This window comes from Pongo pygmaeus, chromosome 16 (assembly GCF_028885625.2).
Source record: "Pongo pygmaeus isolate AG05252 chromosome 16, NHGRI_mPonPyg2-v2.0_pri, whole genome shotgun sequence".
Lineage (NCBI taxonomy): Eukaryota > Metazoa > Chordata > Mammalia > Primates > Hominidae > Pongo > Pongo pygmaeus.
This window is the reverse complement of record NC_072389.2, coordinates 61,486,059-61,503,963: the sequence shown is the minus strand read 5'-3', so window position 1 is coordinate 61,503,963 and position 17,905 is coordinate 61,486,059. Positions and strand designations below refer to the sequence as shown.

The 17,905-nt window shown below is 35.8% G+C and overlaps 2 protein-coding genes across 4 annotated transcripts in view; both read left to right on the top strand.

Annotated features, from left to right (window-relative positions):
* The window catches only part of NEDD4 (NEDD4 E3 ubiquitin protein ligase), a 613,929-nt gene that overhangs the window by 267,309 nt on the left and 328,715 nt on the right, over positions 1 to 17,905 (top strand). The gene's annotated exons all lie outside the window — the stretch shown is intronic.
* The window catches only part of RFX7 (regulatory factor X7), a 161,321-nt gene that overhangs the window by 72,541 nt on the left and 70,875 nt on the right, over positions 1 to 17,905 (top strand). For 2 of the 3 annotated variants that reach the window (XM_054451606.2, XM_054451607.2), the window contains exon 3: positions 4,761 to 4,794. The exons of the other annotated variant lie outside the window; for it this stretch is intronic. In XM_054451606.2, coding sequence (XP_054307581.1) covers positions 4,761 to 4,794 — 34 coding nt within the window. The remainder of the gene's footprint in view (positions 1 to 4,760; positions 4,795 to 17,905) is intronic. 3 annotated transcript variants of the gene reach the window in all.

The window sequence follows — 17,905 nt, the reverse complement described above, 5'->3', positions numbered from 1 at the left end:
AAAAAAAAAAAAAAAAAAATCTACATGCTGTTAGAACTAATAAGAGTTCATGAAGGTTGCTGGAGATGTCAACATAGAAAACCAATAGTTTGCCTGAACATCAACACACAGATAAAATTCACAATACCTTCTGTAAGTTGCCTTGTACTCTTTCTAACAAAAGATTTATTCAGAAAGGAAATGACATTTTAAGGACAGATTTTTAAAAAGTGCAAATTATCAGTCATCTTCTCCCATTCAACCTATAACATTAATACAGTCCAAAAATAAAGTCCTGCATAAAGTTTAGGAGGACTGTTGTGAAATTAGAAAACCCGATTGAAAAATTCACCTGGAAAAACAAAGGTCTAAGAATTGTCAAGACTGTTTTGGAAATGAACAAGGGGGGTCATGCAATCAAATAAATAGACCTAAATTTTATAGCAGTAATAAATTTGAAGTGAGGTGTTGACTTAGGGATAGGCGAGTCGATTAATAATAAAACAGAAGAGGGCCAGAAAAAGATTCAAGCATGTACAGAAATTTAGTATAATAAAATAGTGAATGGGCTCCCAGATGGAAATAGTATATACTGTATATTACACTATACCATATACAAGAATAAATTCCAATTAAAGATCAAAATGAGAAAAGCTAACTTCAAAACTTCTAGAATAAAATATAGACTGCTTTTAACCTTAGCTAGATAGGATTTCTTAAATAAGACATAAAAATAAGTCATAAAGGAAAAAAATTGACTAGATCAAAAATGTTAACTTTAATAAAAGTTATTAACAAAGTTAAATATATATAATAGAATTAGTATCCAGAATATATAAAGCTTCTATAATGTAATAAGAAATAGCTCCGCTTAAAAGTACACAAAGGATAGGAACCAACAATTCATAGGGGAGAAAATCCCTATGTCTAACAGGCAGGTAAAAAGGCACACAACATTGCTAGTAATTGAGGAAAAGACAATTTTTTAAAAAAATACAATTTCATGCCCATTGGAATAGTAACTTTTTAGTATATATGTATTACCTATATCATGTATAAATGGCATATATATCCAAGGTAATAAAATAGGAACTACCATATACTGCTAATGGAAGTATAAATGGATACAAGTGTTTGAGAGAGAAATTTGTTAATATAAAATAAAATAGAAAAAAACATTTATAAGCCCTAGAAAATTGACTTCTAGATTTAAAGCTGAGAAATTCTTACAGGTATATATCAAGAGACATATACAAAGAGACTTATGGCAGTATCGTTTGTAGAAAAACTGGAAGCTACGTAATTACCTTTCAGTAGAGGAATAGATGAATAAATTTGATTATTCATTCAATGGGATAATTTTTAGTAGTTAAAATGAATGAATTTCATCTAAGTATATCAACATAGATGGATCTCAAAAACAATGTTGAGTTACAAAAACTGTAGAAAAGTACAGTGTAATGGAATTTACATAAACATTTAAAAGCTTCACAGAACAGTGTATGTTGCTTATAGATTTTTGTTTAATACAAGTAACAACTTGAAGTAACAACTGGAAAGTTTACATATTGGATTAATGATAGTTGCCTTTGAGAAGGTAGGGAGGGGTATAAGGCTAGGCAGAAGAAAAGGGGAACTTAAATTTCATCTATATTGTTCTATTATGTTTAAGTAAAAATAATCAAGGGGCTAAGTTAAGTGATTCCAGAGCCCTCATCTACCAGAAGGGCTTTCAATTTTCTTTATAACTCTGTCCTTTAAAACAGCAGTCCCCAACCATTTTGGCACCAGGGACCAAATTCATGGAAGACAAAAAATTTTCCCACAGATGGAGGGGTGGGGGAGATGGTTTGGGGATGCTTCAAGCTTATTACATTTATAGTACAGTTTATTTATGTTATTATTACGTTGTAATATATAATGAAATAATTATATAACTCACCATAATGTAGAATCAGTGGGAGCCTGCTTGTTTTTCTGCAACTAGATAGTGGTCTCTTCTGGGAGTGATGGCACACAGTGATAGATCATCAGGCATTAGATTCTCATAAGGACCATGCAACCTTGATCCCTCACGTGCACAGTTCACAATAGGGTTCACAGGCTCCTGTGAGAATCTAATGTTGCCACTGATGTGACAGGAGGCAGAGCTCAGGCAGTAATGCACTTGGCTGCTCACTTCCTGCTGTGTGGCCCTGTTCCTAACAGGGATGAGAGTTGGGGACCCCTGCTTTAAAAGGCTATCATTTACATATATTTTTTAGAGCTTTACCAAGTTGTTTGTGACAGGTAGATATAACCATCCTCCTTAGATAATCCCATAGAGTAGTCAGTTACTGGTAGAATGAAAATATATTGAGATCTATATGTTATAAAATAAACATTTCATTTTCATACTAATTTATACAAAAACTCATTCTTAAGTGGTCCCAGTCTTTCCAAGGACTTTTCTTCTTCTGGGGGACTGAAATTTTTTTTTTCATTTATTCATTCAACAGATTTTATTGAACTCCTTACATATACCAGATGATAACACAGCAATGAGCAAAACAGACAAAGCCTGCTATCATGAAGCTTAAATTCTAGTCAAGGAAGATAGCTGGTAAACAAATTCATAAAATTATAACATCGCTGGTGATAAGTGCAATGATGAAAAATAAAGCAGGATGAGAGCTATAGAGATTGACTGGGAGTATTTTATATGGGGAAGTCAGGGAAGACTGTCTGTTGAGGATAACATGGAGCAAAGTAACAAAGAAAGTAAAGGGATAAGTTATATGGGAGAAAAGTCCTAGAGGCTGACAGAGCAAGCCAGTGCAGGGCCCGCTCCTGCCGTGGAGCTATCACGGAGGCTGCCTGGCTAGAGCTGAATGAATGAAGAATAGACTAGTATGAGATTAGACCAGAAAGATGGCAGAGGATTGGGTCATACTGGGTTTTTATGGCCATGGTAAAGACTTTGGAGCAAAGGACTAATGTCATCTTCAAAAAGAATCACTCTGGCCACTTTGTTGGGAGTAGCCCACAGGATGTGGTGGTTGGTGATAGGGCAAAGATAGAAACAGAGAAACCAGTTAAAAGGTTATTGTAACACCTTAGACAAGAAATAATTACTCTTTATTTTTTTTATTTTTTTATTTTTTTGGAGACGGAGTCTCGCTCTGTTGCCCAGGCTGGAGTACAGTGGCACGATCTCAACTCACTGCAGCCTCTGCCTCCCGGGTTCAAGCAATTCTCCTGCCTCAGCCTCCCAAGTAGCTGGGACTACAGGTGCAAGCCACCATGCTCGGCTATTTTTTTTTTTTTTTTTTTGTATTTTAGTAGATACGGGGTTTTACCGTGTCGCCCAGGCTGGTCTTGAACTCCTGAGCCAAGGCAATCCACCTGCCTCTGCCTCCCAAAGTGCTAGGATTACAGGCATGAGCCACCATGCCTGGCCAGTAATGACTGTTTAGACCAAGGTGATGAGAGATGGTTGGATCCTTGATATATTACTTTTTTAGCAGCAGTTGTTAATATATAGATTACTCTCAGATCTCAGAGGAAACTGGGAGTTATTGAGAAGAGAAAAAATAGGACAAGTTAGGGGCCAATGAATTATAAGCTATACAAGGAGATTTTAAAACCTCTAAAAATCTTTTGTAGGACTGTGGGAAGGGGATTTCAGTCCCTCTTAACCTACAGTTATCCTTTACTTTTTTTTTTTGCTCTTTTTAGTCGTTCTGAACTTTGCAGTTAAACTGAATCCAGTCATATTTTATTGTTTAGAAAATGAAATTTGAAATCTGGGTACAGGTATAAAATTTTGTTATTAATGATTGTGTTAAATGAGATTTAAATACTAATTTTTTACATTATAGCTTAGCTGTATGGCTACATACAAAGGCAAGTAACCAATTTTGGTTTACATATATTTGGCTTTATAACTTTTTACAGAAGACAGTTTGGTTTTAACATCTTTTAAAGATTGTGTGTAAACTGTTCCTGAACATTTTGCACGATTTCTTTGCATTTTCACTTTCCTATGTGTTATAACAAAATCCAAAGGATAGTTGTTTAAATTATTTTATACTGGCGTCATTTGTGTTATATATTAACAGTTATACTTGCTTCATTTGTGTTATATATTAACAGTTCACTTATATTCAGTAGTTCAGTTAAATTGATGTATAGTGGCTTTATTGTATTATTTATTTCTAAGTGTATTTTTCTGCCCTCCCAATTTATTACTATATTAGTTAATCTTTTATTATTGCTTTTATGTCTAGGGATTCTTGTTACTGTGGTGTGTGTGTGTGTGTGTGTGTGTGTGTGTGTTGAGACAGAGAGAGGAGGGAACAGAATCTTTTATGTATCAAATCTTACAAGCTACAGATTGTGTAGTACATCGTTATGACTTTTAAGTGCTAAGCAAATTATTGTCCAGAGTGGCAGGCAGACGGTAAAAATCATAATTGTTGTAAGCATAGTAATAAATATACTTGTAAGTATAGTAATAAATCTGCACTTACACACTGTTAAAAATTTAATTGTTTGTTCAAAATAAACTTAGGAAATATTTTAACCATGCTTTAACATTAAATGTAGTACAGTGAATGGGAAATAGATTTTTGTTTTGCTTTGTGAAAAACACAGATTTAGGCTACAATCCCTAATCTTAATAGGAAGCTGTATTTATTTTTTTCTTAGTAAGGAAGACTAAATTACCACATCTTTTTGAGAATATTGCAGATAGTTAATAAACTTTTCATTGTACTAACCTAACTTTCTCTTTCTTTTAGCAAAACTGTACAATCTAAAGTGGACTGCATTTTGGTAAGTGAAATAACTAACCTTAAAATTCTTTTGCAATAAGTTTTTTACGACGATATAAAATATACAATTTTCAAGTAAATATTGATTTTAAATATAATCTAGCTCCAGTGAATAGTATTTGATATTTTAATTACAGCCCCCTCAGGTGAATTGTTTATAAGCTACCTAGATACTTTCCTGTATCTCATCAATAATAAAATCACAATCTGAGGTAATTACATGTTTTTGAATCTTAACTGGCTCTTACTGAAAGACTGCTTAAACGAACAATTAAATTGGATATTTATTTTTCTATTCTAATAACTCTAAGAATTTGTTTAGAGAAAAGTTTTTGAAGATGTTTAATGAGTTAGTTTTGTTGAGATAGTGTGTTTTTCATGTTTTGGTTGGCAGCCTGTAGGAATTAAGCCATAATAATAGTTTAAGTTTAGATTCTACATAATAGAACTGTAAAAATTTGTTTTCAAAAACAGCTTTTAAGATGCTTAGTGGATTAGTTTTTGTTGGGTTGCCAGCTTTTAAGATTTAAAGCCACAATAATAAATTTAGATTGTGTTAGTATAGTAGTAGTTTCTTAGGTCTTCTTTTAACGTGTGAGGGAAGGAGCATTGCAGCTACTGGGACATCTGGAATACTGCTAATTTCTTTCATAAAATCTTTACCAAAAGGATAGCCTCTAGGCTTTAGAACACACGAAGGCTCTGTACTGTTAGATTCCCCAAATTGTCAGTATAGTTCTCTGTCCCCACTTGTGACTTGGGAATTTCTCTTATCCAAGTTTGGGTCTTGCTTATAAGCTAACCTGACTGTGTTGTTGGTGGTGGTGGTGGTGGTGGTGGTGGTCTGTTTCAGTGTCTGGTGCTGAAATAGTATGATGTCTTATTAGCTTATATTATTATTAGCTTATTATCCTATAGGTAGCTGAATACATAGGAATAGTTTATAGGAGAAGAGGAAATTTAATCAGTTCTCTTACACTTTTCTAACCTAATAGCTAGCTTTAAAAGAGGACTTTGTGGAGGTGTTTTTCTTTTTCCTTTCACTTACTCTTCTTTTTGTTGTGTGTGTGTGTGTGTGTGTGTGTGTGTGTGTAGTTTTTTGGTTTTCGAGTTTTTTTTTTTTTTGTCTTATAATAACCCTCTGAAGTAGGTAATCTTGTTACCTCGCTTTTACAAATGAAGACACCAATGCTCTTGCATTTCATTCAAAAAATTATTAAAATTATTGGACATCTTCTGTCTGCCAGTTTTACTCATAAGGAATACAAAACAGAAAAGACATATTCCATGCCCTTAAGAAATTTAGTCTGTTATAGAGAGATATATTCAAGAGTACTCTTAAGACCTAGAAAAGTGGTGACTGGGAGTGGAGGGAGTAATACATTGCCACCAACCCCCAGAGCATTTCCTCTGTCTTACAGCTCTTAAGAGCCTCATTGTTAATGTGTCATTCTGTAATTATTTCATGATTACCATACACTAGACCCTGTTCTTGGTACGAGAGTACAGTGGTAAGCGAGACAGACACAGTTCTTGTCTATATAAGGCCACCCACTTTCTTTGCAATACTTGAGATAACTTTGGAGGATCACTCACTTTTTTCTCTTCATTAAGAAGAGGCAGAAGACTGGTATAAATTATAAAATATGACATTTATACAATACTAAATAAGAACAAAATTCTTTTTAAAGTCTTTTAAGAGTTCAGAAATGTTTACATTTAGTGTAAGTTTTAGAATATATGTAAATTTTTACTCAGTAATTTAAAAATACTGTGTTAGTTCCTGGACATACAGTGATGAACAAGATACTAAGATCTCTCTTCTCATGATCCTTTTATTTTATTGGGTGAAGTAGACATTAAACAAGTGAGCAAATAATTAAGCATTACAATTCAGATAACGATAAATGATACTCCACAATTTTTAAAAGGGAAAGGGAGGCAAGCGATGGTGGGTAGGGTAACCTTAGATAGGGTGGCAGGATCCCAGTGTGCTGGAACTTACGGAAGGAAGTAGAGAATGATAGAAAAGTTCAAGCAGGAAGTAGTTCATGTATTACATATTTACTCATGGCAAGTAGTATCCTACGTGCATGAAAGCTGATTAGAGGATTTTATGCAGAGAATAGTGCAATCTGGTTTTTTTTTTTTAATACCCTGGCTGTTGTTGGAACAGTGGATTGTAGGGGGATATGAGTAGAAGCAGGAAAACTAGTTAGGCTATTGCAGAAGTCCAGTAGATAATTCAAGGCTCTAGCTCAGATGATGGCAATGGAAGATTTTTTTTTTTTAAGTAGATGGATTTAAGGCATTTTTGGATATAAAACTAGTAGGCCTTGCTTGCTGATAGATTCAATGTGGAGGGGAAACAGAGGAATCAAGGATGATTCCTTTCAGTCTAAAGCAGTTCTTCTAGTATTTATTATACCACAGGTTTGTGTGTAATGACTTTTCTCATTCTGTGTTTATCTATGAATGTCTTTATTTTGCCTTCTGTTTTAAAAGATGATTTTGCTGGAAATAGAATGTCTGTTTACAGTTTTGTTTGTTTTTTCTTTCATTATTTTGAATATGTTATTCCATTACGTTTTGGACATCAGCCATTAATTATATTAATGTCTTCCTGTATGTAAGTTTTCTTTTGTTGGTATTAAGATTTATCCTAGATTGATTCTGTCACTCATTCACTTCTCCTGTCTCTCTGACTTTTAACAGTTTGACTATGTATATAGTGGATCACTTTATGTTTGTCCTACTTGGGCTTTGTTAAGCTCACATAGATTAGTTAGGTTTGGGATGTTTTCCGCCATTATCTTTCCAAATACTTTTTCCATCCCTGGATTCTCTGCTCCCCTTCTAAAATGCCCATTTCACATATGTTGAAATGATTGATGTTATTATTCTCTTCTCTCTGAAGCTCTATTTACATTTTTCTCTGATTATCTATGTTCTAGTTTCTCTATTAAGATTTCCTGTTGTCTGACTCTTTGTCATTGTGTTTTTCTTTGTGTGTTTAAACACAGGCCGCCTCATCCTAACAACACTACTATTCTAACCATGTGGGATAGGTCATGGTAGCAGCCATAAGCGAGAATAATAAACTCTCATAGTTACTACTACCTAAAGTTCAGTAGTCACTAATGACTAAACACTTCCCAATATGTTGTTTGCCTGTAGTTAGTTTCCAGAGCCTAGTTTCTGACCATTTCGTGTCATTTTATAGTTGTTTGTAGGAAGGATTGGCCAGCCTCTTTACTTCCTTTTCCAGATATCTCAATCTTCTCATAAAGATTTTATTAGGTTTTCTTCTAGAAGTTTTATAGTTGTAGTGTTTTTCTTTTAGATGTTTGAACCATTTTGTGTTAAATTTGTGTTTGCTTTAAGTTGAACTTCAAGGTTTATTTTTTACAATATGGATGGATATCCAGTTGTCCAGCACCATTTATTGAAAAGTCTACCCCTCCCCAGTCACCTCCTATATCAAAAATCATTATATGTGGGTCTTTTTCTAGACTCTTATTTTCCATTGATTGCTGTGTCTGCCTTTATGACATCACTACACTGTCTTGTTTACTGTGCTTTATAGAAAATCTTGATATCAGATAATATAAATGGTTCATATATTTTTTGGCATTTCCATACAAATTTCAGAGTTACTTTGTCAATTTTTATTTTTAAAAAAAGTTGTACTTGGATTTTTATTGGGATTACATCAAATTTATAGATCAATTTGGACACAATTGATGTCTTATTAACAAATTTTAATTCATGAGCTTGGTGTATCTCCATTTCAGTTGGTTCTTCTATAATATCTTTCAGCGTGTTTTGTTATTTTCTGTGTATAGGTTTTGTACACATTTTATTAAAACTAAAAGTTTTTAGATGCTACTGAGTATGGCATTTAAAAATTTTTGTTATCCATTGTTTTATTGCTAATAGTTATAGTGATCTTGTAACCTGCAAACTTGCTACATTCACCTATTAAATCTAGTAGCTTTTATGTAGTCTTTAGGATTTTCTACCCACTCAATCATATTATCTACGAATAAAAAGAATTTTAATTTCTTGTTAATTTATATGCCAATTTCTTTTTCTCACCCTATTGTACTGCTAGGACCTGTGGGAGATAGGCTAATAGAAATGTGAGAGTGAATTTCCTTGCCTTGTTCCGGATCTTAAGGGAAAAACAGTGATTCATTCACCATACAATATGAAGTTAACGTTAGCTTGTTCATGGACACTCTTCATCAGGTTAAACATGTTACTTTCTGTTTCTATTTTGCTAAGAGCTTTTTAAATCATAGTTACTTGCCGATTTTTTTTTTTTTTTTTTTTTTTTAGACGGAGTCTGGCTCTGTCAACCAGGCTTTAGTGCAGTGGCGCAATCTCGGCTCACTGCAACCTCCGTCTCCCAGGTTCAAGCGAGGGTCTTCTTCCTCAGCCTCCCGAGTAGCTGGGACTACAGGCATGCACCGCCATGTCCAACTACTTTTTGTATTTTTAGTAGAGACAGGGTTTCACCATGTTGGCCAGGATGGTCTCAATCTCTTGACCTCATGGTCCGCCTACCTTCGCCTCCCAAAGTGCTTTGAGATGGGATTACAGGTGTGAGCAACCGTGCCCAGCCACATGCTGATTTTTATCCAACAATTTTTCTATACTTACTGTTTGTTTCTCTATTATCACTTTTCTTATTCTTTTCCACTGAACTATCTAATCTGCTATAAATCCCATCTAATAAATTTTCTCTTCTAGATCTTATATTTTTTTCAGTTCTAGAAATTCAACTTTTTTTTTTTTTTGAGGCAGAATTTCACTTTTGTTTCCCAGGCTGGAGTGCAGTGGCACAATCTCAGCTCACTGCAACCTCCGCCTCTTGAGTTCAAGTGATTCTCCTGCCTCAGCCTCCCAAGTAGCTGGGATTACAGGCGCTTGCCACCATACCCGGCTTATTTTTGTATTTTTAGTAGAGACGGGGTTTCACCATGTTGGCCAGGCTGGTCTCGGACTCGTGACCTCAGGTGATCCACCCACTTCGGCCTCCCAAAGTGCTGGGATTACAGGTGTGAGCCTTCGCTCCTGGCCTGAAATTCCACTTTTTTATAGTAGTTTTTATATCCTCCATTTTGTTTCTGTCTTAAATACCTGTCCTAAATTCCTTGACTGTTAATTGTAGTATCTCTATCATTTGTTTCTCTATCATTTTCTCTATCATCTTATCATTTTGTTTCTGTCTTAAATACCTGTCTTAAATTCCTTGATTGCTAATTGTATTATCTCTATCATTTTTGTGGTCCCATTTTTTTTTGAGATGGAGTTTCACTCTTGTTGCCCAGGCTGCAATGCATTTCAGGACCACAGCTCACTGCAACCTCTGCCGCCTGGGTTCAAGCGATTCTCCTGCCTCAGCCTCTGGAGTAGCCTCCAGAGTAGCTAGGATTACAGGTATCTGCCACTACACCCAGCTAATTTTTTGTAGTTTTAGTAGAGACAGGGTTTCACCATGTTGGCCAGGCTGGTCTCGAACTCCTGACCTCAGCTGATCCACATGCCTTGGCTTCCCAAACTGTTGGGATTACAGGCGTAAGCCACTGTGTCCGGCCTGTGGTCCATTTTATTTGCTGATTTTCGTTGCAATTACAGATCATAATTTTCTGCTTCTTTGCGTATGTAATAATTTTTAATTTAGTGCTGAACACTGATTTTTATGGTTTTTGAGCATTTGAGTTCTCTTCCTTTAAAGTGTATTGAAGTTTGTTCTTCTCTTCCTTTAAAGTGTATTGAAGTTTGTTCTTCTCTTCCTTTAAAGTGTATTGAAGTTTGTTTCAGCAGAACTGGAACATGTGTCAGCCACTTGTAGATCCCTGGTAGCTCTTTGCCCAGCCTTTTGGAGTTTCTATCTACATATATAGTTTAGTTTTCAGCTATAGAGTCCAAATTCCAAATCTACATAGGGATTTTTGTAAATTTTGAAGCTGTTTCTTTATTTTTCTTCCATACGATTCTTTGCCACCTCGAACACTAACCTCCTTCTCTTTAGCTCTGCAGTACTGCCTTGCTTTGCTTAAGTTGCTCCTTTCTGCATGACAGTCAAGTTGTCTTCAGATAGAATCGTCTCATTTTTTTTTTTCTTTCTCAGGTCTAACAGTCTATGCTTTTTGCTGTCCAGTTTCTGAAAACACTTGTTTCCAATATTTTGTTCATGTTTTGAGATGGTGGCGCTGGGAGAGTTGCCGCAGTATCAGGTACTCCACTGCGGCCACATGCAGAAGTCTATTAACAGCTATTTTAAGGATTCAATAAAATATATAGGCCCCTTCACACCCTCTGTTTCTTTGGTGATTTATTTTCCACTATTCTCCACTAAACCTGTTTCAGACTTCTTTAGCTCAAGCTACTAAACTCACCTCTTCTTTTCTTGCTGCCGGTAAATGATCTTGCCTTCTACTTCTCTGAGAAAATAGGAAGTTGCCTTGTGGTACTCCACCATATTAATACCATTTCTTGTCCCTAACTTAATACTTGCTCAATTCTATACCCGTTCTTGTCTTCTTTCCCTTATCTCTCAACAGAAGAGTTGTCCTTCTGCCTGTCTGAATGCTGACCTCTCTCTGCCTACCCTCTAGGTCTCATCCATTCCTATCTCAGAATTCATGTCATGATTCATTCTCTTTCTCCTACTTCTTTGTTTTCTTATTTTTTACTAGCCTATTCTCATGAATAGTTAAATGCTTAATTTTACCCCCATATTTAAAAAAGAAATCCTTCCTGAAACCCACAACCTTTCCTCTAGCTACCACTGTATCTTCTTCCTTTTGAAAGAAGAAAGTCAAAGTTTAGTCAAAGTGTTGATTGAATTAGTCTCATGCCTCACCTTCCATTCAGTTTTGAACCCCAGTAACAAAAATCTTTAATACCACTCCTCTGAAACTTTTATAAAGGATACCATGACCCCTTACTGCTGAATATAATATCAGTCCCAAATGACAGCCTTTTTTCAGTTCACTCTGTTGACCATTTCCATACACACACTACCCCCTCATCCCTCCAGTTTGGTACATTCTCATTTTAAAAATTCCTTAAGATGCCACACTGTCCTGGTTTTCCTGTTACATTTTAGGCCATTCCTTCTCACACCCTTCAAGGGTGTCTGTTGCTTTGCATTTTGTCTATATTTGTCCAAAATAATCTCATCTACTTTGATGGTTTCAATTAGTCTCATTATACCAATGACTCCTAATTATATGTCCCCATCCTAAGCTCTAGGCCCATATAATCCAACTCTTTATCAGCTGATCAGTTTTACCTGGATGTCACATAGGTACTTCAAACTCAACTTTTCCAGAGCCAAACTCATATCATACCCCCACTTCTATAACTATCTGTATTAGTCTCCTATTGCTGCTATAACAAATTAACATACGTTTAGAGGCTGCATAAAATAACACAAATTGATTAGAGTTCTGTGCGCCAGCAGTCTGACATGGGTTTCACGGGGATAAAACTAAGTTGTTAGCAGTGCCATGGGTTTTTTGTTTTGTTTTGTTTTGTTTTTTTCTGGAGACCCTAGGGAAGAATATGTTTCCTTGCCTTTTTTAGCTTCTAGTAGCTGCATCTTCAAAGCCATTAATGGCTGCTTGAGCCTTTTTACATTGCATCATTCTGACAGGGCCCTTTTTTGTAGTCAAATCTCTTTCAGCCTCGCTCTTATCAGTATACCTGAGTATACATTGATCCTACTCAGAGAAGCCAAGATAATCTCCCCATCTTAAGGTCCTTAATTTGGTCCCACGCCATGCAAATTTCCAGGGGTTCAAAGATTAAGACATGAACATTTCTGGGGTCATTATTCTATCTATCATACTAAGTGAATAGTACTCACTCATGTAACCTAAAAACCTGGTGGTCAGTCTTGACTCTTCCTCAACCTGCTTTACAACTAGTCAGTCACCAGATCCTATCAGTTCTGACTCCTTGGTTGCTCTATTTTTGTGTATTCCTACTGCTACTGCATTAATCCAGATCATAATTATTTGAGATACTGCAACGCTTTTTCTGCTTCTAGTCTTTCCACATTCGTTCTCCACACTATCATCATAGTCGTCTTTATAAAGTTCTGTTTATTTCACACCTTTGCTTAAAACCTTTCATTGGCTCCCCATTGTTCTGCCTTATGGTGTGGAAGATTCTTCATACTCAGACCTTACCTTTTTTGTCCAACCTCATCTTTCTCCACTCTCCCCACAGCCTATCAGCAAGCTGTGGAATAGAAGAGAATATTTACTCCCTCAATCTGTAAGAGCATTATCCATGGAACTTTCTGTGGTGGTAGAAATGTTTTATATCATATATGCACTATTCAGTGTGGTAATCAGTAGCCATGTGTGGCTACTGAATACTTGAAATGTGGTTAGTGTGACTGAGGAATTGAACTTTTAATTGTGTTTAATTTTAATGAATTTGAAGTTAAATAGCCACATGTGGCTAGTGGTAATGATTTGGACAACAGAGATCTCGAACAGTGGTTCTCAACCAGAGGCAATATTTGCCGTCCACGCCCCTAGGGGACACTTGACAATATATGGAGACATTTTGGGTTTTCACACTTGGTGAGTTCTACCAGTATCAGATGGGAAGAGGCCAAGGATCCTGTTTCAGCATCCTCCAAAACAGGATATCCCCCACCCCCATAACAGACTTATCAGCCCGAAAGGTCAGAGTGCTGAGGTTGAGAAACTCTATTCTAGACTGTTCCTTCTTTTTTTGTAATACATACTTATAGTTTAGGATTCGTCTTAGATATCAACCCCTCTGGAAAGCCTTCTATGATTTCTCTGGTCTGAATTTTATGTTTTCTGTTCCATTATATCCTGTGGTTACCTTTATTTGTGTGATACAATAACCTTTATGGTAGTTATAATTGGCATTTTTATTTGGTCTTGGCTTCTTGAGTATAGGAACATATGCATTGGAATATACCCAGAGGCACATGAACGTGATCAATATTTGTTGAATGTATGAATGAATATAAACTAATGAATCAATCATTAAACATATTGCGGTTTAAAATAGAAGTGTTGCCACCTTAAATTTATACCTTTTAGAGATCATACACTTATAAAATATTTGGAAATATTTTTGGGAGTTACTCCTGGTTTGCCAATAAGTAAAGATAACTCGTTCCTTTAGAAGGGAAGAACTTTTTTTTTCTGTTTCTGCCATTCCCTTTGCTCCTGCTATACTCGGTTTAGTATGCCCCTCCCTTCCATACTCACCTGTTAAGAGATAACCAATCCACCCCCACTCTCATCCCCAGAGTGGTCGTGGGGAACTAAAATTTATTGCATAAATGCAGGAAGGATTTAAGCAGGTGAAGTAGGACAAATAGACTAGAAACTAAAAAAAAAAAAAAAAACCAAAACTGACTAGCATTATAGCAGAGTGGCTCAGAGCAGAGGCTATAGAATGAAACACAACTGAGTTTGAATTCTTGTCCTGCCATTCTTTTCTCAATTCCCATAATTCTAACCTAACTTAGGTGGGTATAAAGAAGGATAATGGTACCTATTCCACTGAGTTGTCATATATATTAAATGAGATAATTAGTGTTAATAAAGTGCATAGCACATAAGCACACATGGCAGCTTTAGTTGAGGGTGTTATATGTGTAAATTCATAATGTGGATCAAATTGACTTACTTTCCATAAATATATGTTTCTAAGTCTAAACATTAGTCAAGGATTGCATTTTATGTTCATCATCACAGAACTTACTGTTTAAAAATAAATGCTCACCACATGGAATTACTGAGGGCAGAGTATTGAAGTTCTTAAACATAGCAGGTGGAAGATGCAGAAAGTTTGGAATCACCTGGCTAAAGCCATCCAAGAAACTGGAAGGTGCTTACTGTAGAACACTTCATGCTCCCTCCCTCTCCAGGCCTTTGTTGGTGTTATTCACTTTACCAGCAGTGCTCTTCCTGAGTTTCTTCACTTGCCTAAGTTCTACTCCTTTTGTTGCACTAGCTCAGAAGTTACCATTTTCGGAAATCTTTATCTACTAGGACTATGCATTTATCTGCAGATAATAGAAAATCCTAACTATAGAATGAAACAACTGGTGGCTTAAAGTAGTAAGAATTTGTGTCACCAAATAAGGAGTCCAAAGTTAGGCATTAAAGAGTATTGCAATAACTGCAATGCCACCAGAGTCCTAGTCTCTTTTTTATTTGCTATGTTATCTTTTGTTGTGTCACATCACTGATGGCCTGCTGTACCACTATCTATGCCTTTAGTCCAAAGACTAAGGCAGGAAAAAGGGAAGAAGGGCAAACGGGCTTTCTTCTAGGGAAGCCATCTTTTTATTCAGGACACCTCCTTATATTCAGGAAAACCACTTTAGGAACTTCAACCTCCAGAGTGATGTCACATGGCTACCCCTACCTGCAAGTGGAACTAGGACATCTTTTGTTTTCTAGTCTAAACCGGAGGAAGAAAAAGAATGTGGTGGTTAGCAACATATGTGTCATGAGACAACCTATTAGTCATGCTGTCCAGTGTTAAGGGCCCCAGCTTTCTTGTGCCCTGTGTATATCCCTATCAAAGCTATTACCATGTACTATGCTATCGCCAGCTTAATTTGTTTTCTTCTCCAAAAATAAGTTTTGGAAGTAAGGGCTGGGTCTTATGTCTCTATATCCCTAATACTTTAACACTGTCTTTTCATGGAAGACACTCAGTAAATATTTACCGGATGATTATTTATAAACAGTGATTATCAAAAAGTAAGTAAATATGCACATAATATCCCCTAAACAAAGTTTCCTTGTTTTATTGTTATTGTTAGTATTTATTAATTACTATGAGGCAGACAAAGGCTTCCCATGTTTTATCATTCAGTCCTCATAATTTGCCTGTGAGGTTAATGTGTCATCATTGTCATTTTACAGATGAAGAAACAGACAAGTTTAAGTAATTTACCTAAAGTTTTAAAACTTACCTATTGGTAGAGTTAGACATTTAATTCAGATAATCTGATTTCAGATCCCAGACTTTTAGAAAACTATGCTATATCATTCTTTACAGATTTTCTGAAGTATGAGCTTATAATCAAGAAAATGTTCCTTAATTTTCCAAATAGAAAGTAATGTGAAATGAAAAATTAAAAACTGGACTTATCTTACTGAATTTTAGGAACCAATAATTGTAAACGCAGTCTGTTTTATAAGCAGGTTGTCTGAATGCCATTTTAAAAACTTACAGTGTGCTCACTAAAGTAAAATAGCTAAAATAATGTTAGATATTTAAGTTGATTCCAATTATGAAGACAATATGAAATCTACTAGAAGTAAAAAATAGAAAGTATCTTTTCTAGTTTTAAAGCTATGAAAAATTTTGTCTGTTTATCGGTAAAGACAAATGAAAATATTTGCAGTAGCATAAATATGAATAGATTTTTTTGTTAATGTTTTAGTGCTTTTGCAGTGAAAATGTAATTTTTAACAATAACCAGCATATCTTAAACTAAATTTCTTATCTGAGTTGTAACACTTTTAGATGTATAATGTCATAATACACTTATAAAGCTGATCCAGTTACATTTTTCATGATTAGTTTAATAGTGAGGGTAACATTTTACCCTTGATATATCCAACACCAGAGCATTATTAGCTAAACCCAGCTGAGTGTAAAAGTTTCTCAGTCTATATTACCGAGTCCCCTTATTTTACTTCAGTTACGTTGGTCTACCGGAGAGGTATAGTAGGGACTAAAATGTAAGAGAAATAACTTTTTTTTTCCTTGAGACATCGTCTCACTCTGTCACCCAGTCTGGAGTGCAATGCCATGATCATAGCTCACTGCAGCCTCAAATTCCTGAGCTCAACTCAAGTGATCCTTCTGCCTCAGCCTCCTGAGAAGCTGGGACTATAGGTGTACACCACCAAACCTGGCAAAAAAAATTTCGTTTTTTTGTATGGATGAGGTTTCATTATGTTGCCAAAGCTGGTCTTGAATCAACTCCTGGCTTCAAGTGATCCTCCTGCCTCAGCCTCCCATGAGAAAGAATTCTTAATATGTGGTGTACAAAAGGCCTAGTCTGCTGAGAGTCAACCAAAGGAGGATGGGAAATAGTAGTCCAGTGTTTCCCAAAATATGCTCCTTGGAATAGTAATTCCATAAAATAGGAATATGTTATGCAAAAGGTTCCATAACCAGGCATGGTAGCTGTCGCCCCAGCTACTCAGGCTGGGAGGATTACTTGAGCTCAGGAGTTCCAGACTGCAGGAGCTACAGTTGTGCCACCACAGTACAGTCTAGGTGACAGAGCAAGACCCCATCTCTTTAAACCAAAAAAAAAAGTTCCACAGTCAAGTATGTTTATGAAATCAATTAAAAGATGTCTTAAATGCTGTATCAGCTGCTACATGTCATCAACCTTATTTGTGCAGTATGTTCCAAAATTTTTTCACTCTGAATTCCTCTTCACCCTTTTCCTCATACAACTTCTCATGAAACTGGTGTTATGAAACACAATATTTATGAAATAGTAAGGTCTATAGAGCAAGTTTCTAGAGTAGAAAGAGAAATTACTTTTTACATATTATTCATAAGTAACAGGATGTTGAGAACTTCCTGTTTATATTACTGCCTTCAGGTGTGTATACCTACAGGAAGCAATCTCCCAACTAATTCTAGTGTTTGGGTCCCCTAAATTGACTAGTTTTGCTTTGGAGTTATTAGAAAAAATAAAAGTTAAGAGGGCTCTATATTTTGGTTCCCTTTAGCAAGGCTAATGTAAAATTAAATAACATTTATCTTGCCAGGAATTCAGCTGAAAACAAGAGAAAAGTATTTCTATCTCATGGATTCAGTAATTCAACAGCAATTCTAGTAAGATTTTAGAAGAGTAGACAACATAGGCTGGTTGCCGTGGCTCATGCCTGTAATCCCAACACTTTCTGAGGCAGGAGAATCACTTGAGCCCAGGAATTTGAGACTAGCCTGAGCAATATAGGGAGATCCCATCTCTACAAAAAATAAAAAATCAGCTGGGCATGATGGCATGAACATGTATCCTCAGCTGCTTGGGAGGCTGAGGTGGGAATATCTCT